This window comes from Schistocerca serialis, chromosome 2 (genome assembly GCF_023864345.2).
Source record: "Schistocerca serialis cubense isolate TAMUIC-IGC-003099 chromosome 2, iqSchSeri2.2, whole genome shotgun sequence".
NCBI lineage: Eukaryota > Metazoa > Arthropoda > Insecta > Orthoptera > Acrididae > Schistocerca > Schistocerca serialis.
In genome coordinates this window covers 131,310,160-131,335,286 of record NC_064639.1, presented here as the reverse complement: position 1 = coordinate 131,335,286, position 25,127 = coordinate 131,310,160, and the positions used below count along the sequence as shown (strand labels likewise).

Here is a 25,127-nt window from a genome sequence, read left to right as displayed (position 1 = left end):
AAGCTTACTTACAATGTTTCAAGAACCAATTTTAAGGGATGAATACAAGAATATGATACAACGTTCTAAGTATTGCATCCTATATGGATCATGAAGACAAGATTAGATTAACTACGTTGTGCACAGTGGCATTTAAGCAATCATTATCATCACACTCCATACATGAACAGAATGAGTAGAAGGCCTAATAACTGATGCTTCTATACACTTCACAGTGTTTTGTAGAGTATGGATGTAGAGGTTTCTCTTTGTTATACCTTATTGTTTGATATTGTTTATTTCTTAATCCTATAATCCAGGTCATTGTTGACTTATTTTTCCAACCTTTATTTGCCATTACTTCTGATATTTTCTTCAAATTATGGTAGATGTCCTCATTACTTCTCATTTACCATCACCCTGTTCTTTGAATTGCTTATTTATATTACACACAGACGTGACAAAAGTCACTGGTTAGTGACATGCACATATACAGATGGTGGTATTATCACGTACACATGGTATAAGAGGGCAGTGCATTGGCAGAGATGTCATTTGTACTCGTGTGATTCATGTGAAAAGATTTTTGAAGTGATTATGGCCATACGACAGGAATTAACGCACTTGGAATGCAGAATGGTAATTACAGCTAGATGCATGGGACATTCCATTTTGGAAATTATTAGGGAATTCAGTTCTGAGATTCATACTGTCAAGAGTGTGCCTTGAGTACCAAATTTCAGACAACGCAGTGGCCTTCACTTAATGATCAAGAGTAGCGTCATTTGTGCAGAGATGTCAGTGATAACAGATAAGCAACACTGCATCCAATAAGCTCAAAAATCAATGTGGGACGTACGATCAAAGTATCCATTAGGAAAGCATAGCAAAATTTGGCAATGATGGGCTGTGGTGGCAGATGATTGATGCGAATGCCTTTGCCAACAGCGCAATATCACCTGCAGTGCTTCTCCAGGGCTTGTGACAGTATTAGTTGGACCCTACATCACCGGAACACCATGGCCTGGTCAGATGAGTCCCTGTTTCAGTTGCTAAGAGCTGATGGGGGGCTTTGAATGTGGCACTGACCTCTCAAAGCCACAGGCGTAGCTTGTTAACAAGGCAATGTGCAAACTCATGGTAGCTTCGTAATGGTGTGGGCTGTGTTCACATGGGCTGTACTGTGTCCTCTGCCCAACTCAACCAATATCTGACTAAAAATGGTTATTTTCAGCTACTTGGAGACCATTTGTCGACTCTGTGTTCCAAAACAACAATGGAATTTTTATGGATGACCATGCGCTGTGTCACTGGGCCACAACTGATTGCGATTGGTTTGAAGAAGAACAATATGGACAGTTCGAGTGATTGATTAGGCCATCCAGGTCACCGACATGGGGCATAATCGAGAGTACAGTTCACAGACAAAATCCTGCACTGGCAACACTTTTCATTTATGGACAGCTGCAGAGGCACCATTACTCAATATTTCTGCAGGTGACTTCCAACAAGTTGCTGAGTCCATGCCACATCGACTTGCTGCACTATACCGGACAAAAGCTGATCCGACACGGTCTTAGGAGGTATCCCACGACTTTTGTCACCTCAGGAGGAGGAGGAGGAGGAGGAGATTACTGTCTAGCGTTCCGTCGACAACAAGATCATTAGAGACGGAGTACAAGCTCAGATTAGGAAAGGATTGGGGAGGAAATCGGCTGTGCCACTTCAAAGGAACCATCCCAGCATTTGCCTGAAATGATTTAGGGTAATCACGGAAAACCTAAATCAGGATGGCCGGAGATGGGTTTGAACCATCATCCCCCCGAATGTTGTCACCTCAGTGTATTATTATTATTATTATTATTAGTAGTAGTAGTAGTAGTAGTAGTAGTAGTAGTAGCAGCAGCAGCAGTAGCACATTACCTGGGAGTTGCATGGTAGTCAACAGACATGATTTTCAGAATAAGTGTGTTGACATCTATTTTTGGATCATCTTTGATTGCCAAAGGGAATGTTAGTAGAGGAACTGGTCCCATAACTTCAGAAAATTCAGCAAAAACTATGAAATCTTCTTTTGTGCAATAACATTCCTCCTAAAACAAAACCACAATGATGTTATTGGTGTTTAGAATGCCTGTAATGCCATTTACATGTGACAAATGGGCAGCAGTTCAATAAATGAAGCCTCATTTTAAACTGCAAACTTTCTGCAAAACCTGTAAACACATCCTGCAATAATGGAATCGGCACATTTAAAAAAGAAAGTAACACAATTCATCTTATGAACAGACAATAGGCATTTCAAACAGAAGTTGAGCATTGTAACTCAGACTTCATATTTGGATTTTTCTTCTGCACACAATTGGATTCTTCTTCAGAACGCAATGTACAAGAACAAAAGTTTGAAAACGGCACTACAATGTTCAGCTTCTATGCACTACAATGTTCGACACCTCCGCTTATGGTGTCTCCACTTATTCCATCATCTTACTCCTTCCTGGAATTTTTATAATTATTCATACCATCTATGCTAAACGGGGGAGGGAAATGTTCTACTCATAAGCTGCTGGAAAAAAGGAAGAACTGGAGCAGACTTTTACTCTAAACACTGTTAGTATTTATGTTGAGTAAACGAACATACTCGTATGTTTGAAAGTGCTGTTATTTTGTTCTCTGATTTATATCCATTCACTCTTTCCAATAAGTGTGTTCCAGTTTTGCAACTGAAAAGTAGTATACTCCATGTAATGATGATGGGCAAAAGTATTAGAAAACTGGAAGTTTGGCAGTGAAAATAAGAAATGTCAGAATAAGAGAAGGCATGATTCATATCCAACTGAAATTAAACACAACAGCATCTCACACGAGGCATAAATATGCCTTACAAGCATATCTGCTAGCACACAAACTGAATAACAAAAATACCACAAAGTGTTCATCAACAACATAAAATGATAAGACAGTGCGACTGCATATGGAATTTGAAGAAAGAAAACATTGAAGTTATAAGTTTATATTATATTTTTTTCTAGAAAATGGGTCTTACAAAATATCTTCTGTATCATAATTTAAACCCAATACAAATAAATAACAGTATTAAACTACTACCACACAACATGTTGAAATTTTTTTTTTTTTTTATGAAAATGCAGAAGTATTACTACAGCAGGAAAACAACATAAAAACAGATTGTTAATGAGTAAAAAGTAAATATTGGCTAAGGATCAGATGCAAAATATCACTGTAACAAGGACAAAAAATGGCTCCCCTATACATTAATAAAATATTCTTCCACAGATTTCAGGACAATAATAATAACGAGACAGACGAAATACCCTCAGACTTCCAAGAATAATATAATAATACCAGTTTCACAGCAAGCAGATGTTGATAGGTGTGAATATAACCGAAATATCAGTTTACAAAGTCATGGTTGAAGAATACTAACATGAATTCCTTACAGAAGAACAGAACAACTGGTAGAAGCCCACCTTGGGGAAGATCAATTTGGGTTCTGTAGAAATGAAGGAACACATGAGGCAGAACTAACCCTTCAACTTCTCTTACCAGTTAGGTTAAGGAAATGCAAACCTATGTTTTCGCCAGGTGTGGAAGTGAAACATGGGAGACAAACAGTTTAGACAAGAAGTGAACAGGAGCTTTCAAATTGTGGTGCTACAGATTAGATGGGTAGGTTGTGTATCTAATGAGAAGGTACTGAAAAGGATTGGGGAGACAAGAAATTTGTACCATAACCTGACCAGAAGAAGAGATAGGGAGATAGGACACATTCAGAGACATCAAGGAATCGCCAGTTTAGTGCTGGAGGGAAGTGGGAGGGGGGGGGGGGGGGGGTAAAATCATAGAGGAAGACCAAGGGATGAATACAGTACACAGATACAGAAGCATGTAGGTTCCATTAGTTATCTGGAGGTAAAGAGACTTGCACAGGATAGATGTAAACTATCCCACGAAAGTTCCTTAACAAAATTTGAAGAACTGACTAAATAATTACTCTAGGAATATATTACAATCCCCTGTGTATCGCTCACATAAGGATCATGAGGATAAGACAAGAATAATTACTGCATGCACAGAGACATTCAAACAATCATTCTTCCCGTGCTCCATATGTGATTGTAACAGGAAGAAACTCTAATAACTGGTACAGTGGGACGTACACTCTACTGTGCACCTCATGGTGGTTTGCAGTGTATAGATGTAGGTGTAGATACAGTAGCTTTGAGATCTGCTACAAACCAATTTTTCAAACTGAAGATAATAACAGCAACAATATGTTTTTATGCAATTTTTTATTTTACTCCTAAAAATGAGGAGCAAACTTAGAGATGTTATAGCTGAGTATGAAAAGAAGTCATTATGCTGAAACCAGTTTGCATTCTGGCTAGCAGTAAGCACTCTATCAATATGGCAGTTCTTGATGAAATCAAACCTCCTCAGAACTTATGAGAAAATTAAAAGTAGAATAAAAAATAAATAATGCTGTATTTACATTTCCTCCAAATTCAAATATATCTCTTAAATCTATTGCTTAGCTGTGGATCATTCCCCTTTCCTCCATAAATTCTTCAATATCTAATTCCATGCCTTCCCTCTACAGGATTGTATAGAAATCTGAGGAAAGGAAGAAAGGCATATTCACCAACACAACAAGGTGCAACATAATAATAATAATAATAATAATAATAATAATGGAGTGCAATTCATTGCTCATGTCAGTTTTTTATTATTATTATTACATTACTGAACTATGTTCACACAAATTAAAGAACAAAATTTCACAAATCAAAGAACAAAATTTTAGACAAAATAAAAAGTAAATTGATATCTTGAAATGTATAAAGCATATTAAACAATCAACAGAGCAGTGTTTTGCTATACAAAATTATGCTTACATTTAGATGCCAGTAAGGCCTGTTGGCCATGCATAAAGACTTAAGAATAAGAAAAGAACTTTCAAGTAAAGTTCAAAACATTAACAAGTTTTCACAGTAACCATGAGTTGAGTTTTGAGTGTTGCTGTAATAGTTTTGAGTCAGCTGTCAGTCTTCATTGGTGAAGCACTGGGAGATTAGCAAGTAAGGTATGCAGCTTTTCCGTTATATTAATTCTTAAATTCTTTGCGTGTTTTTGTGAGCTCACATAGTTTAGTACATAAATTCACTGCGTATTTCTGTATTTGAGAGGTGTAGTATCACAGTTTTGTAACCGTAACAAAAACATTCTCACTGTCTGTAGTGCAGTGGTCATTTGTTTGTTTTGGTAGACCAGTAACCACGGAGCACAGTTCAGTCAGTTGCTAGCCTCCACTGGTGAAACTGCAGGAGACCGGCAAGCCACACATTTAGCTTTTTCTGTTTGTTTCATACTTCAGTCCTTAAGTTAGCTGGAGAAATAGGATGTGCGCATGTTTTGTGTGGGCACAGGAGGAACTGCCCACAGTTCGAAAGCTGCTAAAGGCGGTTGTAGGCATGGTCAGCCATTTCCAGGCTGCTGCCTCTGGATATAGCGGCAGTGGAGCACCTGGCACCTTATATGGGATGCCTTAGGTGTCACTCATTTCACCCAAAAGACCTGATGCCGAGGCATCTTGCACTATACCTGTCGCAGGGAATCAATGTTCACTGCATGCCGAATTGCAGGATGCTCAAGGTGGAAAGCCAGTGTGGATACTGGCCAGCTGACCTTGCCCTCACCCTGTGAAATGATAGTTGGTCACTCCTTCAGCAGGTCCAAGCAGGCATACATGGGGAGGAGTTAACTAGTTATTGGGAGCTCCAACGTTAGGTGAATTATGGAGCTCCTTAGGGAAATAGTGTCCAGGGTTCAATGTGCACTCAGTACATTTGTTGGGGGCCCCCATTTGAGATGTGGAGGAGGTCCTGCCTGCAGCTATCAAGCAGGCAGGGTGCAGATGTCTGCAAGTTCTGGTTCATATCGGCACCAATGAAATCTGTCACTTAGGCTATTAGGCCACCCTCAATTCATACGGGCAGCTGGCAGAAGTGGTGAAGACTGCTGGCCTCATGTGAAGGGTGGAAGCAGAGCTTACAATTTGCAGCATTGTTCCTAGAACTCATCAGGGTCCTTTGGCTTGGATCCGAGTGGGTGGTCTGAACCAAAGGCTCCTTTGATTTTACGAAGGCCTTGGCTGCAGATTTCTAGACCTGTGTTATGGGGTCACGAACTGTACAATTTTCATTGATAGACCAAGAGCACACGACACAAAGAAAGCAGCTACTCGGGTAGCAAAGTACTTCAGGAGTGCACATGGAGGTTTTTTAGGCTAGGCTGTAGTTTGAGGGCCTCTGACGAACACTCGCCAGCCAACTCACAGGGAGCGAAATCAGATTGTGCACACAAAGTAGACACACTATGACTGTCAAAATTTTAATTATAAATTGCCAAAGTATTCATAATGAAGTTCCTGAACTTACTGCCCTCCAGGAAAAAATTGTCACACTCAAATCACTCTTGGAACTGAAATATAAATAAAGTTTCTGAACTTACAGCTCTCCAGGGAAAGCAATCATTTTCAAATTTCTCTCATAACTGCTCCGAAATATTTAGTGAGGCATGCAACATATATCAAGGTGACATATTAGATGTCATAGGAGAGCAAGTGTTCAGCGCTGTCAATAAAAATATCATATCTATTGTGAACAAAAGTGAGTCTGACTGTGACATTAGCTGGACATGAGTAGTAAGCCAAGTCGATTATTTGATGTTTTTACCAGACACCTGATTTCGCCATAATACTTGTAGAATCATTCAAGGAAAGGCTATGCCTAGTAGCATGGGAACACCCAGATTATGCAGTACTAGTTGGAGGCAACTTTAATCTATCAAGTATAGATTGGAACATCTATAGATTCACTGCAGGTGGTATGAGCAGATACTCTTGGAAAGTACTTTTGAACATGTTTTCCAAAAACTGCCTTGGACAACTAGTTCGACAACCTACATGCAAAGGAAATATTTTAGGCCCAGTAGCTACAAATAGGCTTGACCTTATCAACAGTGTCGGTATAGACACACGGATTAGAGATCATGATATCATCATAGTGATGATGGTTACTAAAGTTAATAAGACTTTCAAGAAGGCTAGGAGAGTATTTACGCTGCAGAAAGCGGACAAGCAGTTGCTAGCATCCCACTTACACAGTGAATGGCCATAATTTAGTTGCAATATGATGGACGTAGACATGGTGCTCTGGACATGTACGTGCCAGTAAGTGGGTGAAGGCTGGAAAGACCCTCCATAGTTCAATAATCAAATTCAGAAAACGATGAGGAAACAGAGATTGTTGCACTCTCGGTCCAAAAAAGAATGCACAAATGTTGACAGGTAAAGTTAGATATTCATGCGTCCATAAGATCAATGCACAAAGCGTACAAAAACTGCCACTGTCATACCTTAGCAAAAGATCTTGCCAAGAACCCAAGAAAATTCTGATCATATGTAAAATCACTAAGCAGGTTGAAGGCTCCTGTCCATTTACTCCTTGACCAGTCGGGTTTGGCAATAGAAGACAGTGAAACAAAGGATGAAGTTTTAAATTTCAGAGTTTCAGAAATCATTCATGCAGGACAATCATACGAACATGAAGGACATATAAGTAAACTTCCCTGGCATAGAGGAGCAACTGAAGGAGTTGAAAATAAATATGTTGCCAGGTCCGGATGGAATCCCAGTTAGGTTTTGCAGAATTTACTCCGCAGCACTGGAACTTTACTTGACCTGCATTAATCATGAATCTCTCACCCAGCACAAAGTCCCAAGCAAATGGAAAAGAATGCAGGTGACTCCTGTAGATAAGAAAGTGAAAGAAGAGACTCACATAATTGCGGACCAATATCCTTAAGGTCGGTTTGTGGCAGAATTCTTGAACACTTTCTGAGTTTGAATATCACAAATTTTCTCAAGACAGAAAAGCTTCTGCCCACAAATCAGTGTAGATTAAGAAAGTGCCACTCGTGCGAAACTCAACTTGCCCTTTTCTCACTATATGCTACAAACCATGGATAGAAGCAACACTGTACCCCACTGCAGACAGCTGATGAGGGTCCAAACATATGGAATAGGTTTCCAGATATGTGAGTGGCTCAAAGACTTTTTAAGTAATAGAACTCAGTGGAAAGTCCTCAATGGTGACTGTCCATCACACGCACTTATTCTTAGAAATGATTTGGTAGAAAGGGTGAACAGCTATTTATGGCTGTTTGCTGATGATGCTGTGATGTATGGGAAGGTGTCGTCCTTGAATGACTGTAAGGGGACACAAGATGACTTAGGCAGAATTTCTAGTTGGTATGGTGAATGGCAGCTTTCTCTAAACGTAGGAAAATGTAAGTTATGGGGATGAGTAGGAAAAACAATCCTATAACATTCAGAACAGCATTCATAATGCACTGTTTGATGCTATCACATCAATTAAATATCGATGAATAATATTGCAAAGCGATATGAAATAGAATGTACATATCAGGTTGAGAGTTGGGAAGGCAACTGCTCGATTTTGTTTAATGGGGAGAATTTTGGGAAAGCGCAGCTCATTAATAAAGGAGATGGCGTAGGGAATGCTAGTGCACCAAATTTTCAAGTCTGCTCAAGTGTTTGGGATACCCACCATATCAGATTAAAGGAAGACATTGAAACAATTCAGAGCCATGCTGCTTGATTTCATACTGATAGGTTCGATCAGCACGCACGTATTATGGAAATGCTTCACGAACTCAAACAGGCGTCCCTGAAGTGAAGGCAATGCTCTTTTCATGAGGTACTATTGAGGAAATTTAGAGAACTGGCATTTGTGGCCAACTGCAGATCAATTCTACTGTCACCAATGTACATTTTGCTTAAGGAACACAAAGATAAGATGAGAGAAATTAGGCCTCATATGTTGGCTAGTAGACAGTCATTTTTCCCTCATTCTATTTGCAAGTCAAACAGGAAAGGAAACGACTAGTAGTGGTACATGGTAGCCTCTGCGATGGACCACATATAATTAAGATGAGCTACAACTATCTCTGTGATTTTTTTTTTTTTTTTCAGTCAGTAAGAAGGCACATGTGGCAACGGGTATTACAGCTCACAGATGTCAATCAAAATTGTTGAAGACATTGCAAGTGGCATTTTATTATTATTGTCAGAGGATCTTGAATCCAATTTGTCTCTACATTGGACATAACAACAGAAACATTGTTGTTAGTTAAAGCATCTATCTGATGTTTTCCTTGGGGGGAAAATGAAAGATGCTACAAACCAATGAAGCAGAACAAAAAACTGGTTAAAAAATGCCATATTTGGAGCATAACTAATAGGGTAGTCAGTACCATTGGTATGTGGTTCTTAAAGAACAGATTAAGGCTCAACTGCAAGAAAGTGCAGTGCACTGTAACATTCAACATCTTGTGCAGACACAATGCTGCTATCTTTATTATAAAATAACATCCACTATGTTTGGCATCAGAATGAAAAGTCTTGTTTACTTTGCTTTCACTCTACCATCTTCTGTTGTATCATATTTTGCAGCAACTCTGCACATCGGATAAGAAAATTCCTTGCCTAGAAAAGGGCACTCAGGCAGTTCTGGTGGTGGTGGTGGTTGTTGGGATGTTTAAGGGGGACTAAACAGCTAAGGTCATCAGTCCCCCACTCCAAAAAAAGAAGGCGAGACAGAAATGCACGAAACAGGTAAAACCCCAAGGGGAAGGAGACTCCCCCCCAGGCCCTAAAAGAACACAAATGCGGTAACGAACACTACAGACTCGAAGACACCAGACAAAAGGAAACAGAACAAAAGAAGATGACCGGAGATTGGTTGACTGACCACGACAACAAAAAAGGGAAAGAGTCAACCAACCGACTACACACTAAAATCTGCAACCAAATATGAGAGACTCGAGGACAAGAGACACACAAAGGGAAAGGTGCAGGACCACTCTAAATGGAACCATAAAAAGGACTAGCACGGATAAAATGTAAAACACTGTCAGCCATGGAGGCATCGTCGCATAAAATCAAAGGCAAGGTGCCCGGGAGATTAAAAGACTGCCGAAGGGTGCGCAGTCGGGGACACTCCAATAAAACGTGGGCGACCGTCAGCCGGGACCCACACCGACACAGGGGGGGATCCTCCTGGCGCAAAAGATGGCCGTGCGTCAGGTATGTATGGCCGATGCGGAGCCGACACAGGATAACAGACTCCCTGAGAGAAGACCGCAGGGAGGAGCGCCACACATCGGTCGTCTCCTTGACAGCCCGCAGTTTATTAGGCACTGTCATGCCTCGCCACTCAGCAGACCACATCCCAAGCACCTTACGGCGCAACACCAGCTGCAGGTCGCGAGCTGTGAGGCCGATCTCCAAAGCTGGGGCGTCGATCGCCCCTTTGGCCAGCCTGTCAACACGTTCGTTCCCCGGGATGCCAACGTGACCTGGCGTCCAAACCAATACCACCGAACGACCAGAGCGGGCAATGGCGGAAACAGACTCCTGAATAGAGGACACCAGAGGAGAAGAGGGATAGCAGCGGTCGATGGCCTGAAGGCTGCTCAGGGAGTCACTGCAGATGACAATGGACCTACCTGAGCAGAAACGCATATGCTCAAGAGCGCGCAAGATGGCCACCAGCTCTGCAGTAAAAATACTGCAGCCAGCCGGCAAGGAGCGTTGCTCAACATGGGCAGCATGAGCAAAAGCGTAGGCAGTGCGACCATCAACCAGGGAACCATCAGTGTAGACAGGCTCACAGCCCGGAAATGAGGCGAGGAGCGCAAGAAAACGGCGACGGAGGGCCACAGGCGGAACCGAGTCCTTAGGTCCCTGTGCCAAATCCAGACGGACGGACGGCCGGGACAAACACCAGGGAGGCGTAGGTGTACGGACCCGGAAGGGAGGCAGAAGAGGGAATGACTCCAGTTCTGACAGCAGGGACTGGACACGGACAGCTACGGAAAGCCCAGACCTAGGTCGCCGTTCGGGCAGATGGAGGACCATGGCAGGGAAAAGCAGGCGACGATTGGGATGGCCTGGCGAGCAATGCACGTGGACAGCATAGTCGGCGAGCAGACGATGGCGGCGAACCAGCAGCGGGGGAACCCCGGCCTCCACCAGTAGACTATCCACGGGGCTGGTGAGAAAAGCGCCAGTTGCAAGCCGAACCCCACAGTGGTGTATGGGGTCTAACAACTTCAACACTGAGGGGGATGCAGACCTATAGGCCAGGCTCCCATAATCAAGCCGGGACTGCACAAGGGCTCTGTACAATCGCAGCAGCGTGCAGCGATCTGCACCCCAAGACGTGTGGCTAAGGCAGCGGAGGGCGTTGAGATGCCGCCAGCATTTTTGCTTCAGCTGAGTAACATGAGGAACCCATGTGAGCCGGGCATCAAACACGAGTCCCAAGAAGCGGCAAGTGCCCACCACTTCAAGCAGGTGGCCGTCGAGGTAAAGGTCAGGATGAGGGTGGACCGTCCGATGCCTGCAGAAGTGCATAACTCGAGTCTTAGCAGCAGAGAACTGAAAACCATGAGACAGAGCCCATGATGCTGCCTTGCGAACGGCGACTTGCAGCCTGCGTTCGGCGACTAACGTAGTCGTGGAGCTAAATGAGATGCAGAAGTCGTCGGCATACAAAGAAGGAGACACCGACGACCCCACTGCTGCAGCCAGACCATTAATGGCCACTAGAAATAAGGAGACCCCATTTTCCTGCACATAAGAAGAACTAGAGGTGGCACCGACTTGCACCCGGAAAGAGCGGTGCAATAAAAAGCTTTGAAGAAAAGCCAGGAGCTGACCATGAAGACCCCACTCATGCAACATGGCGAGGATGTGATGCCTCCATGTGGTGTCATACGCCTTCCGCAGATCGAAAAATACAGCAACGAGATGCTGACGTCGGGCAAAGGCCGTACGGACAGCAGATTCCAGCCGCACCAAATTGTCCGCTGCAGACCGGCCCCGGCGGAAGCCACCCTGGGATGGAGCGAGGAGACCGCGCGACTCAAGGACCCAACACAAACGCCGCCCCACCATACGTTCGAGCAATTTGCTCAAAACGTTGGTGAGGGTAATGGGACGATAGCTGTCCACCACCAGTGGGTCCGCACTGGGCTTCAAGATGGGGACAATACGACCCTCTCGCCATTGTGACGGGAACACGCCCTCGCTCCAGATGCGGTTAAAGATGGTGAGGATGTGTCTCTGGCAGTCCCTGGAGAGATGCTTCAGCATCTGTGCGTGGATGCAGACTGGGCCTGGTGCTGTATCAGGGCAATCGGCGAGGGCAGCGAGGAATTCCCTCTCGCTGAAAGGAGCATTGTATTCTTCAGAACGACGCGTGCGGAACGATAACGGCGTCTGCTCGGCACGCTCCTTGAGAGAGCGAAAGGCGGGGGGATAAGTTGCAGTCGCAGAGCTCTTAGCTAAGTGCGCAGCAAGGTGTTCAGCAATGGCGGCAGCGTCCGTGCAGACAGCGCCGGCCAGGGAGATCCCAGGGACACCCGTAGGGGTCTGGGATCCATAAATCCGCCGGATCCAGGACCACACGAGCGAGGGGGAGATACGGGAGCCCAGGGATGAGACGTACCTCTCCCAGCACTCCTGCTTACGCCGTGCAATAAGACGACGGCCGAAGGCACGGAGCCTCTTAAAGGCGATGAGGGTCTCCAGAGACGGGTGCCGCCTATGACGCTGAATAGCCCGCCTACGGTCGCGAATAGCCTCAGCAATCTCCGGCGACCACCAGGGGACAGCCTTCCTCCGAGGGAGGCCAGAAGAACGGGGGATGGAAGCCTCGGCCGCTGAAATGATGGACGTGGTTAACACACGGACCACCTCGTCAATGTCACCCTGTCGGGGAGACTCAATGGTTGCAGCGGAAGTAAAAGCCGGCCAGTCAGCCCTGTGGAGAGCCCAGCGGGGTAGGCGCCCAGAAGAATGACACTGGGGCAGTGACAAATAGATGGGAAAATGGTCACTACCACACAGGTCAGGATGCACACTCCAGTGGAGGGATGGGACAAGTCCAGGGCTGCAAATAGAGAGATCGATGGCCGAGAACGAGCCATGGGCCACACTGAAATGCATGGGAGCACCGGTGTTCAAGAGGCTAAGGTCGAGCTGAGCCAACACATGCTCCACGGTCCGACCGCGGTCATCGGAAACAGTCCCACCCCATAGAGGTTTGTGGGCATTGAAATCGCCCAGCAGCAAAAAAGGTGGCGGCAGTTGGGCTATCAGAGCAGCCAGGACATGCTGCGCGACAGCACCATCAGGTGGAAGGTAAATACTGCAGACGGTAATAGCCTGTGGCGTCCACACCCGAACAGCGACAGCCTCTAAAGCTGTTTGTAGAGGTACAAACTCGCTGTGAAGAGAGTTAAGGACATATATGCAGACGCCAACAGACACCTTTGCATAAGCTGCCCGGTTCTTAAAATAACCCCGATAGCCACGGAGGGTGGGGGTTCGCATTGCTGGAAACCAAGTTTCCTGCAGAGCAATGCAAAGGAAAGGATGACGGCTGATAAGTTGGCGGAGCTCAGCTAGATGGTGGAAGAAACCGCTGCAGTTCCACTGGAGGATGGTATTAGCCATGGATGGGAAAGGCGTGAAGGGACTGGGGAGGCAGATTACGCCTCCGGGGGCCCTGCTGCTACTGAGGCACCACCTGGACAACAGCTATCTATTGCATCCGAGGGACTGGCGAGATCCATGTCCTCAGCGGACGCCAGAATCTCCACCTCATCCTCAGACGCAGAGCTTGTAGGAAGCGGTGGAATGGGTGCCACCGCAATGTCGGTAGCCTTGGGGAGTTTCTTCTTCTTCTGCTTCTCGCGCTGTGCCTTTGGTGGCTCAGGCTGGGAGGGCGTCACTGGGTCAGTCTCAGGGACAGACGACGACCGCGTGTCCCGACGACCACGGACCGGCGGTTGTTTAAGCCACTTGCGGCTTCCGGCCTTGGTACCGGTCGGAACTTGGGAAGGGAGGTCCCCAAGGGACCCCTTCCTTACGAGAGTAGCCGAAGAAGTCTTAAGCTTCTCCGGCTGGGAAGGGGGAACTGGTGTCCCCGATGGGTGGGGGGGTGTTGCTCCTGAAGTAGATGGAGCAGGAGCAACAGTGGGTTTAGTGCCCCCCACCATCAAGGGGGCAGGTGTGGGACTTCGACTCTGAGAGCTGACTGGAGCGGATGGAACTGTAGCAGGAGTGACAGTTGCGGCATATGAAGCTGTCATGCGCACTGGATGAAGCCGCTCATATTTCGGCTTCGCCTCAGTGTACGTCAGGCGGTCGAGAGTCTTGATTTCCATGATCTTCCGCTCCTTCTGCAGAATCGGACAGTCTGGCGAGCAAGGCGGATGGTGCGCACCACAGTTCACACAGATTGGAGGCGGCGCACAGGGATGATCAGGATGGGATGGTCGACCGCAATCGCGACAGACGAGGTCGGAAGCACAGCGTGAAGACATGTGGCCGAACTTCCAACACTTGAAGCACCGCATCGGGGGAGGGATATAAGGCTTGACATCACAACGGTACACCATCACCTTGACCTTCTCAGGTAACGTGTCACCCTCGAAGGCCAAGATGAAGGCACCGGTGGCAACTTGACGATCCCTCGGACCCCGGTGGACGCGCCGGACGAAATGGACACCGCGGCGCTCCAAGTTGGCGCGCAGCTCGTCATCGGACTGTAAAAGGAGATCGCTGTGGAAGATAATGCCCTGGACCATATTCAGACTTTTATGGGGCGTGATAGTGACGGAGACATCCCCCAGCTTAGTACAAGCGAGCAAGGCCCGCGACTGGGCGGAGGATGCCGTTTTTATCAACACAGATCCGGACGGCATCTTGGACAAGCCCTCCACCTCCCCAAACTTGTCCTCTAAATGCTCTACAAAGAACTGAGGCTTCACGTATATAAAAGATTCCCCATCAGCTCTGGTACAAACAAGATATCTGGGCGAATACGTCTCACTTTCATGCAATGCCTTTCGTTCCTCCCATGGTGTGGCGAGGAAGGGGAACGATTTGGGGTCATACACATTAGCCTTAAAGTGAGCTTTGGAACGCTTAGAGACTGCTGACGACTGGCCGCCAGCGAGGGATGATGTACCACGCTTCATTGCGGGTCATCCGCCCTGATGCCACCTACTCCGACCAAGGGCCCTCCCCACGGGCGCCACCCAGCCACAGCAATAGCCACCTGGCAGGATGGCCATTGCCGGGAGTCCTGATGCCCCAGGGAATTGGGCATCTACTCCTTGGCATACGTGGGGAGTGGACGGCGCAGGAATCAGTAGAGCGATCCCTGTGTTGTCAGGGGGCTACAACCAAGAGGGTACATGGCGGCCCCACCACAACGGACTGGCTACCGTGCTGGATGTTAGGTGACATGTGGTCCATGAGCGTCGGCAGTGCAGAAAATGGCCCTGCACAGTGCTTGGCAGAAAGTGCACGCAGGAGCGCATCCATGCCCGAGCGATGGAGAGCAGGCAAGACTGCAATGCAACGACGAATAAGATGGCGAAAGTTCTCAACACAACACGGACGCAATGCACCAAGTAAGGCGCCCTTCCCCAATCGGCTCACTCTTCGGAAAAATTTTGAGATATGGAGGTCAAACCCGACAGGGGACCATCACATAAGGCCGAAACGTTTGAGACTCCTTTTAGTCGCCTCTTACGACAGGCAGGAATACCGCGGGCCTATTCTAACCCCCGAACCCGCAGGGGGAAGGCAGTTCTGCAATGTCAGCTAGTGAACTACACAGGGGCTGTTGTGTAGGTGTCTCAGAATGCTATCTCTGTCATCACCATATGTATGCTTAGTCGTAAGAGTCATTGTTGACAACATTCATTCAGCATTGGACCTGGTGACCTAGTGGTAAAGCACATGCTTGGAGACTGAGAGGTTGTGGCTTGAATCCTGGTTGAAACAGTATATTTTCCTGTCTGCCTTTAATTTGCCCTTCACCTCTCAATAATGTAAAGATTTGCCAGGAATGACATGTGGTTCAGATTCCATGTTAAACTGTAGGTCTGCTTCTGTTGGGAGGATTACTGGGGTTGGTTAGGGACACAAAAGTCTTTGAGGAGGAGTTCAATGTCTTTCAACATGTAGCAGGCCATTGATCTATACGAACTTATTCTTCTTTCTTTCTTTCTTTGTTATGTCCAATTAAAGAGCACATTTGAACTTGTTACTTTGGTCTGGTGGTTTTGTTTCCTTCTTCTCTTACCAAAATCTCTTCATGATTTATCTGTGTTGTTTCCTGCATGCGCCTGTCCATTGTTTCCCAGAGATCTTTATAGCTTTCTCTGTGAATGTGTGATCAACAAGATGGTATCTTCTGTAGTGTTCATTTCTCATAAGTCCTGTTTAGTTTCTGCTAATCAAGAGATTTTTGCATTTTTTGAATTTCTTATATTGAGTACATACCTTTTTAGTTAACCTAGTGTTATCTGTGTTCCACAGATGTGACCACAAACTTCAAGCATCTCCTATGATTGCATCAGTGAACTTGTCTACAGGTGTGTATAGGGCAGCAGTTTTTCTTTTAACCCATGTGGCATTTACATTAATCTCACTGTAAATTTTTTGGAGAAATTTTCACTCTCCCTTTCCAATTTCATCAATTTTTGACTGATGTAGTTTCTGAGACCACAAAAATTATTATTATTATTATTCCCGAGTGAAGATACAACAGAAAAATAATTTGCACTTGAATAACTCTTCCTGTAAGTTTTGTAAAGAAAGGTATGGACTATTCAGCAGGTTTCATTTTCAATGGACTTCAAGCAGAAATGAGACAAACTTATTAATAAACTATAAGTCTTCAAATTGAAGTTGGGAGGTTTCCTTGCTCGACACACCTTCTATTCTGCACAGGAGTTCCTTGCAACACTCTCTCACAATTTCTTTCATGCTTGACTAATTCTTTAGTTTCTTTTGTTTGTCAGTTTTTCTATCAGTATTTTGTAAAGTGTGTACTGACATGTTCCACAGTTAAGCAGCTTTACTTCCATGGTCCCATGGAACCTGATAACAGAATAAATGGAACAACCACATTCTGAGTACCACATCTAAATCTTTGGACAAACTTACTTTATTTCTTTCCTTTTACCTTGAACCTAGAGTGTTATCTATTCACATACTTCATTTCCTCTTTAGGCAGTAAATAAGATGTAGACTTTTGTCACAGAGTCTCACTTTATAAATGTCAACTGCTTTTTATTGAAGTGACAATTATACCAATTACAACCACTATTCAATAATGCACCAATATGAATTTAATCAATCTTGAAATACCGAAGAACTAGAAGAAAGCAAGAACCCAAAGCAGTACAAAATTGATGCTTCCTTCCCGCCCATTTCCAAGCAGTCTGGAGAGGAAGCCTAACAATTTGCATAATTTTATAAGAATGAAGGCAGTCATTGATACAAGTGTCTGTGACACAATGGTAAGTTTGAAGGTAGCTTGGTATGGTGATCCTCACAAGATCTTGCTACAGAAATCAATGAATGAAATTTTATTACCACAGAAGACAGTGTAATCTGGAGTACAGCAGTTATCACCATCCAGCATTACTCATTGCAAGGCACCGGGAAGGCAATTCAATCTCATTGGCTGTCGACATTTGGTGGAGGCAGATGTCAACAACAATTCTAGACCAGGTAACTTCCTGGCAGGACCTGCATTATGTACTGTTGTCAAATAACTACTGCTAAAAATGCAAACAGATGTTCCACAGCAAGTGGCACCTGACACTAAAAATGCTGTCACGCCTTTTCTGGTGAAAATGTAATAGACTGAGACAAAAGCTGTAGACAGGCAATCTGCTTATTAACAATTTAATTACTGAGATTTACATTTAAAACGGAAGAATGCAAAATATCATCATTCATTCTCATTCAGTGTTTTTTGTGGCCATGAATTTCCCAATTTATGCTGTGTTACAACAAGAGCCTTTTTTTCTACACTCATATTCAGAAAAAAATGTAACACCTTGACCAACTATAGACAGGACATTCATATTCACAGGACATGTACAGTAGTACATTCAGCAAAAATGATTAGCATCATGCAGGATGCCTTACAGATGTATGCATGAAACTAAGTCAAATGAGTGAGTTTGAAAGAGGGCACATTATTGGCATAAGAGAAGTGATGCATCGATCTGGGAAACTGCTGCTCGTGCGGGACGAAGTGTTTCGGCAGTGCAACGAGTGTGTGCAGAATAGCTCACAAAAGGCTGTAAAACACAATGAGATGGGTCACACTGCAAAACGTAGACACTCCCCCCCCCCCCTCCCCCCGCAAAGATCGACACCTCATCAGAACGGCATTGCAGGAGATATCTGTGTCCTTTTGAGTTCTAATGGAACAGTGAAACACATCGTACACTATCAGGGATGACAGTCCATCACCGTTCATTCATTACAGCATGGGTTAAGTGCACATAGTCCACTTTTCCACCACCTTTGATGAATGTACCTTCCACAACTTTGCAAAAACATGATAGATGGCAATGGTGTATGGAATGACATCACTGGTGGAGGAATGGTTTCAGAAAGAGTTTTCAGATGAATCCAGGTTCTTTTTGTGTGAAAATGATGGCTGCATTCTGGATCACCACAGACATGGAGAGTGGCATCACAATGACTGCACTTGCACTAGACATATAGTGCCCACTCAAGGCCTTATGGTGTGGCATGCAGTTGGTGCGTGTTCAGAACAATATTACCAGTGTGACCTATGTGAATGACATCCTGTGACCTGTAGCCATATCCTTTCTGCACAACACCCCAGATGTCATTTTTCAGCAAGACAAAACATGACCATACAGCAAGACAAAACATGACCATATGTTGCTGCATGAACACATGCCTTTGTGGTGTCACAGGATGTCAGCCATTTGTCCTAGCCTGCCAGATCACCAGACTTCTCACCAATCAAAATGTGTGGGATATGATGAAACGACAGTTGCAGATGAACTTTGGAACCAGTTGAATGCAGCAAGTATAGTTATACCACAGGGCGCCATTCTTGCCTTATACGCGTCAATGCCGTCAAGCATGGAACAATTTATCAGAGCCCATGGTGGACTTTGTGCCTACTAGGCCACAGGGCACATGCTAAACCGAGGTGACTGAAATGCTAATCATTTCTGCAGAACAAATACTAATGGACATGTCCTGTGAATATGAATGTCCTATCTCAAGTCGTTCAAGGTGTTATGTTTCTTCTCAATATGGGTGTACTTTAGTTGTAACAATAGTATTTTCACTTGTAGCATCTGAAATCTAGCTACAGCATCTGCATAATCATCAACTTAAATTAGAGTCTCTAAAAGCTTTTAGCACATATACTGCAACTTGTAAGGAACTGAAAATGTAGCATCTATTTTTGGCATATGAGCATCTGCTTTTTGGGTTACATACGTCAGTAAGCAAAAATGGAACCCTTACACAATTAATTTGTCATCTGTCTGTCAGGACACCTTTCTCAGAGGTACAGGTATAGGTATTAAGTTGGAATTTATGCCAAATACTAATGTCCACAGTCTCTCGATGGCATAAAAAATTCAAGCTTCTAAGTCAATGCAATCAAAAGGTATGGTCACTCATGTCACACATTTTCAGTCACAAACTCACTCATCAAAACCTACAGATTAACTACCTATATACATTGCTCAGATGGTAGAGCACTTGTCCGCGAAAGGCTAAGGTCCCAAGTTCGGCACACAGTTTTAATCTGCCAGGAAGTTTCTTTACCTATATACATAATTAAATTAGTACAGAACCCTCAGGGTGTGAATCCTACTCACATTTGAGTGGTTTTTGTTATTGTCCAGCACACAAATTTAAAAGCTTGTCATGATACATGCTTAAAGATGAAATTGCTAGCAAAAGAGAAAAAAAGGGAAATTAAAAAACAACTATTGGAGATAAAATAATAAAGAAGAGAATAAATAGCTTTTATTCTCTATAGTAACAGCTTTCTGAATGGAATATTTTCTTTTGCAGAAACTTCAACAGTTTTCAACAAAAAAGACTCTGGATTTCTTTTCTTTGGCTTTATTTAAAATTTCAGCAAATGATTGTTTCTGTTGACGGTGGTGGTTGTTGAGATGTTTAAGGGGGACCAAACAGCTAAGGTCATCAGTCCCCCATTCCAAGAAAAAAAAGGCGAGACAGAAATGCACGAAACAGGTAAAACCCCAAGGGGAAGGAGACTCCCCCCCAGGCCCTAAAAGAACACAAATGCGGTAACGAACACTACAGACTCGAAGACACCAGACAAAAGGAAACAGAATAAAAGAAGATGACGGGAGACTGGTTGACTGACCACGACAACAAAAAAGGGAAAGAGTCAACCAACCAACTACACACTAAAATCTGCAACCAAATATGAGAGACTCGAGGACAAGAGACACACAAAGGGAAAGGTGCAGGACCACTCTAAATGGAACCATAAAAAGGACTAGCACGGATAAAATGTAAAACACTGTCAGCCATGGAGGCATCGTCGCATAAAATCAAAGGCAAGGTGCCCGGGAGATTAAAAGACTGCCGAAGGGTGCGCAGTCGGGGACACTCCAATAAAACGTGGGCGACCGTCAGCCGGGACCCACACCGACACAGGGGGGGATCCTCCTGGCGCAAAAGATGGCCGTGCGTCAGGTATGTATGGCCGATGCGGAGCCGACACAGGATAACAGACTGCCTGCGAGAAGACCGCAGGGAGGAGCGCCACACATCGGTCGTCTCCTTGACGGCCCGCAGTTTATTCTGGGCTGTCATGCCATGTCACTCAACAGACCACACCCCAAGCACCTTACGGCGCAACACCAGCTGCAGGTCGCGAGCTGTGAGGCCGATCTCCAAAGCTGGGGCGTCGATCGCCCCTTTGGCCAGCCTGTCAACACGTTCGTTCCCCGGGATGCCAACGTGACCTGGCGTCCAAACCAATACCACCGAACGACCAGAGCGGGCAATGGCGGAAACAGACTCCTGAATAGAGGACACCAGAGGAGAAGAGGGATAGCAGCGGTCGATGGCCTGAAGGCTGCTCAGGGAGTCACTGCAGATGACGATGGACCTACCTGAGCAGAAACGCATATGCTCAAGAGCGCACAAGATGGCCACCAGCTCTGCAGTAAAAATACTGCAGCCAGCCGGCAAGGAGCGTTGCTCAACATGGGCAGCATGAGCAAAAGCGTAGGCAGTGCGACCATCAACCAGGGAACCATCAGTGTAGACAGGCTCACAGCCCGGAAATGAGGCGAGGAGCGCAAGAAAACGGCGACGGAGGGCCACAGGCGGAACCGAGTCCTTAGGTCCCTGTGCCAAATCCAGACGGACGGACAACCGGGACAAACACCAGGGAGGCGTAGGTGTACGGATCCGGAAGGGAGGCAGAAAAGGGAATGACCCCAGTTCCGACAGCAGGGACCGGACGCGGACAGCTACGGAAAGCCCAGACCTAGGTCGCCGTTCGGGCAGATGGAGGACCATGGCAGGGAAAAGCAGGCGACGATTGGGATGGCCTGGCGAGCAATGCACGTGGACAGCATAGTCGGCGAGGAGACGATGGCGGCGAACCCACAGCGGGGGAACCCCGGCCTCCACCAGTAGACTATCCACGGGGCTGGTGCGAAAAGTGCCAGTTGCAAGCCGAACCCAACAGTGGTGATGGGGTCTAACAACTTCAACACTGAGGGGGACGCAGACCCATAGGCCAGGCTCCCATAATAAAGCCGGGACTGCACAAGGGCTCTGTACAATCGCAGCAGCGTGCAGCGATCTGCACCCCAAGACGTGTGGCTAAGGCAGCGGAGGGCGTTGAGGTGCCGCCAGCATTTTTGCTTCAGCTGAGTAACATGAGGAACCCACGTGAGCCGGGCATCAAACACGAGTCCCAAGAAGCGGCAAGTGTCCACCACTTCAAGCAGGTGGCCGTCGAGGTAAAGGTCAGGATGAGGGTGGACCGTCCGATGCCTGCAGAAGTGCATAACTCGAGTCTTAGCAGCAGAGAACTGAAAACCATGAGACAGAGCCCATGATGCTGCCTTGCGAACGGCGACTTGCAGCCTGCGTTCGGCGACTAACGTAGTCGTGGAGCTAAATGAGATGCAGAAGTCGTCGGCATACAAAGAAGGAGACACCGACGACCCCACTGCTGCAGCCAGACCATTAATGGCCACTAGAAATAAGGAGACCCCATTTTCCTGCACATAAGAAGAACTAGAGGTGGCACCGACTTGCACCCGGAAAGAGCGGTGCAATAAAAAGCTTTGAAGAAAAGCCAGGAGCTGACCATGAAGACCCCACTCATGCAACATGGCGAGGATGTGATGCCTCCATGTGGTGTCATACGCCTTCCGCAGATCGAAAAATACAGCAACGAGATGCTGACGTCGGGCAAAGGCCGTACGGACAGCAGACTCCAGCCGCACCAAATTGTCCGCTGCAGACCGGCCCCGGCGGAAGCCACCCTGGGATGGAGCGAGGAGACCGCGCGACTCAAGGACCCAACACAAACGCCGCCCCACCATATGTTCGAGCAATTTGCTCAAAACGTTGGTGAGGGTAATGGGACGATAGCTGTCCACCGCCAGTGGGTCCGCACTGGGCTTCAAGATGGGGACAATAAGACCCTCCCGCCATTGCGACGGGAACACGCCCTCGCTCCAGATGCGGTTAAAGATGGTGAGAATGTGGCTCTGGCAGTCCCTGGGGAGATGCTTCAGCATCTGCGCGTGGATGCAGTCTGGGCCTGGTGCTGCATCAGGGCAATCGGCGAGGGCAGCGAGGAATTCCCTCTCGCTGAAAGGAGCATTGTATTCTTCAGAACGACGGGTGCGGAACGATAACGGCGTCTGCTCGGCACGCTCCTTGAGAGAGCGAAAGGCGGGAGGATAAGTTGCAGTCGCAGAGCTCTTAGCGAAGTGCGCAGCAAGGTGTTCAGAATGGCGGCAGCGTCCGTGCAGACAGCGCCATCCAAAGAGATCCCAGGGACACCCGTAGGGGTCTGGTGTCCGTAAATCCGCCGTATCCGGGACCACACGTTCGAGGGGGAGACACGGGAGCCCAAGGATTAGACATACCGCTCCCAGCACTCCTGCTTACGCCGTGTAATAAGACGATGGCCGAAGGCACGGAGCCTCTTAAAGGCGATGAGGGTCTCCAGAGACAGGTGCCGCCTAAGACGCTGGAGGGCCCGCCTACGGTCGCGAATTGCCTCAGCAATCTCCGGCGACCACCAGGGGACAGCCTTCCTCCGAGGGAGTCCAGAAGAGCGAGGGATGGCAGCCTCGGCCGCTGAAATGATGGACGTGGTTAACACACGGACCACCTCGTCAATGTCACCCTGTCGGGGAGACTCAATGGTTGCAGCGGAAGTAAAAGCCGGCCAGTCAGCCCTGTGGAGAGCCCAGCGGGGCAGGCGCCCAGAAGAATGACACTGGGGCAGTGACAAATAGATGGGAAAATGGTCACTACCACACAGGTCAGGATGCACACTCCAGTGGAGGGATGGGACAAGTCCAGGGCTGCAAATAGAGAGATCGATGGCTGAGAACGAGCCATGGGCCACACTGAAGTGCGTGGGAGCACCGGTGTTCAAGAGGCTAAGGTCGAGCTGAGCCAACACATGCTCCACGGCCCGACCGCGGTCATCGGAGACAGTCCCACCCCATAGAGGGTTGTGGGCATTGAAATCGCCCAGCAGCAAAAAAGGTGGCGGCAGTTGGGCTATCAGAGCAGCCAGGACATGCTGCGCGACAGCACCATCAGGTGGAAGGTAAATACTGCAGACGGTAATAGCCTGTGGCGTCCACACCCGAACAGTGACAGCCTCTAAAGCTGTTTGTAGAGGTACAAACTCACTGTGAAGAGAGTTAAGGACATATATGCAGACGCCTACAGACACCCTTTCATAAGCTGCCCGGTTCTTAAAATAACCCCGATAGCCACGGAGGGCGGGGGTTCGCATTGCTGGAAACCAAGTTTCCTGCAGAGCAATGCAAAGGAAAGGATGACGGCTGATAAGTTGGCGGAGCTCAGCTAGATGGTGGAAGAAACCGCTGCAGTTCCACTGGAGGATGGTATTAGCCATGGATGGGAAAGGCGTGAAGGGACTGGGGAGGCAGATTACACCTCCAGGGCCCCAGCTGCTACTGAGGCACCACCTGGACAACAGCTATCTATTGCATCCGAGGGACTGGCGAGATCCATGTCCTCAGCGGACGCCGGAATCTCCACCTCATCCTCAGACGCAGAGCTTGTAGGAAGCGGTGGAATGGGTGCCACCGCAATGTCGGTAGCCTTGGGGAGTTTCTTCTTCTTCTTCTGCTTCTGGCGCCTTGGGTGGTTCAGGCTGGGAGGGTGTCACTGGGTCAGTCTCAGGGACAGACGACGACCGTGTGTCCCGACGACCAGGGACCGGCGGTTGTTTGAGCCACTTGCTGCTGTCGGCTTTGGAACCGGTCGGAACGTGCGAAGGGAGGTCCCCAAGGGACCCCTTCCTTACGAGAGTAGCCGAAGAAGTCTTACGCTTCTCCGGCTGGGAAGGGGGGACTGATGTCCCCGATGGTTGGGGGAGTGTTGTTCCTGAAGTAGATGGAGCAGGAGCAACAGGAGGTGTAGTGCCCCCCACCATCAAGGGGGCAGGTGTGGGACTTCGACTCTGAGAGCTGACTGGAGCGGATGGAACTGTAGCAGGAGTGACAGTTGCGGCATATGAAGCTGTCATGCGCACTGGATGAAGCCGCTCATATTTCCGCTTCGCCTCAGTGTACATCAGGCGGTCGAGAGTCTTGATTTCCATGATCTTCCGCTCCTTCTGCAGAATCGGACAGTCTGGCGAGCAAGGCGGATGGTGCGCACCACAGTTCACACAGATTGGAGGCGGCGCACAGGGATAATCAGGATGGGATGGTCGACCGCAATCGCGACAGACGAGGTCGGAAGCACAGCGTGAAGACATGTGGCCGAACTTCCAACACTTGAAGCACCGCATCGGGGGAGGGATATACGGCTTGACATCACAACGGTACACCATCACCTTGGCCTTCTCAGGTAACGTGTCACCCTCGAAGGCCAAGATGAAGGC

At 47.0% G+C, this 25,127-nt stretch overlaps 1 protein-coding gene across 1 annotated transcript in view; it reads right to left on the bottom strand.

Moving 5' to 3' along the window:
* The window catches only part of LOC126456833 (guanine nucleotide exchange protein smcr8b-like), a 135,543-nt gene that overhangs the window by 95,091 nt on the left and 15,325 nt on the right, over positions 1-25,127 (bottom strand). Inside the window, exon 3 of the mRNA XM_050092638.1 lies at positions 1,903-2,072. Coding sequence (XP_049948595.1) covers positions 1,903-2,072 — 170 coding nt within the window. The remainder of the gene's footprint in view (positions 1-1,902; positions 2,073-25,127) is intronic.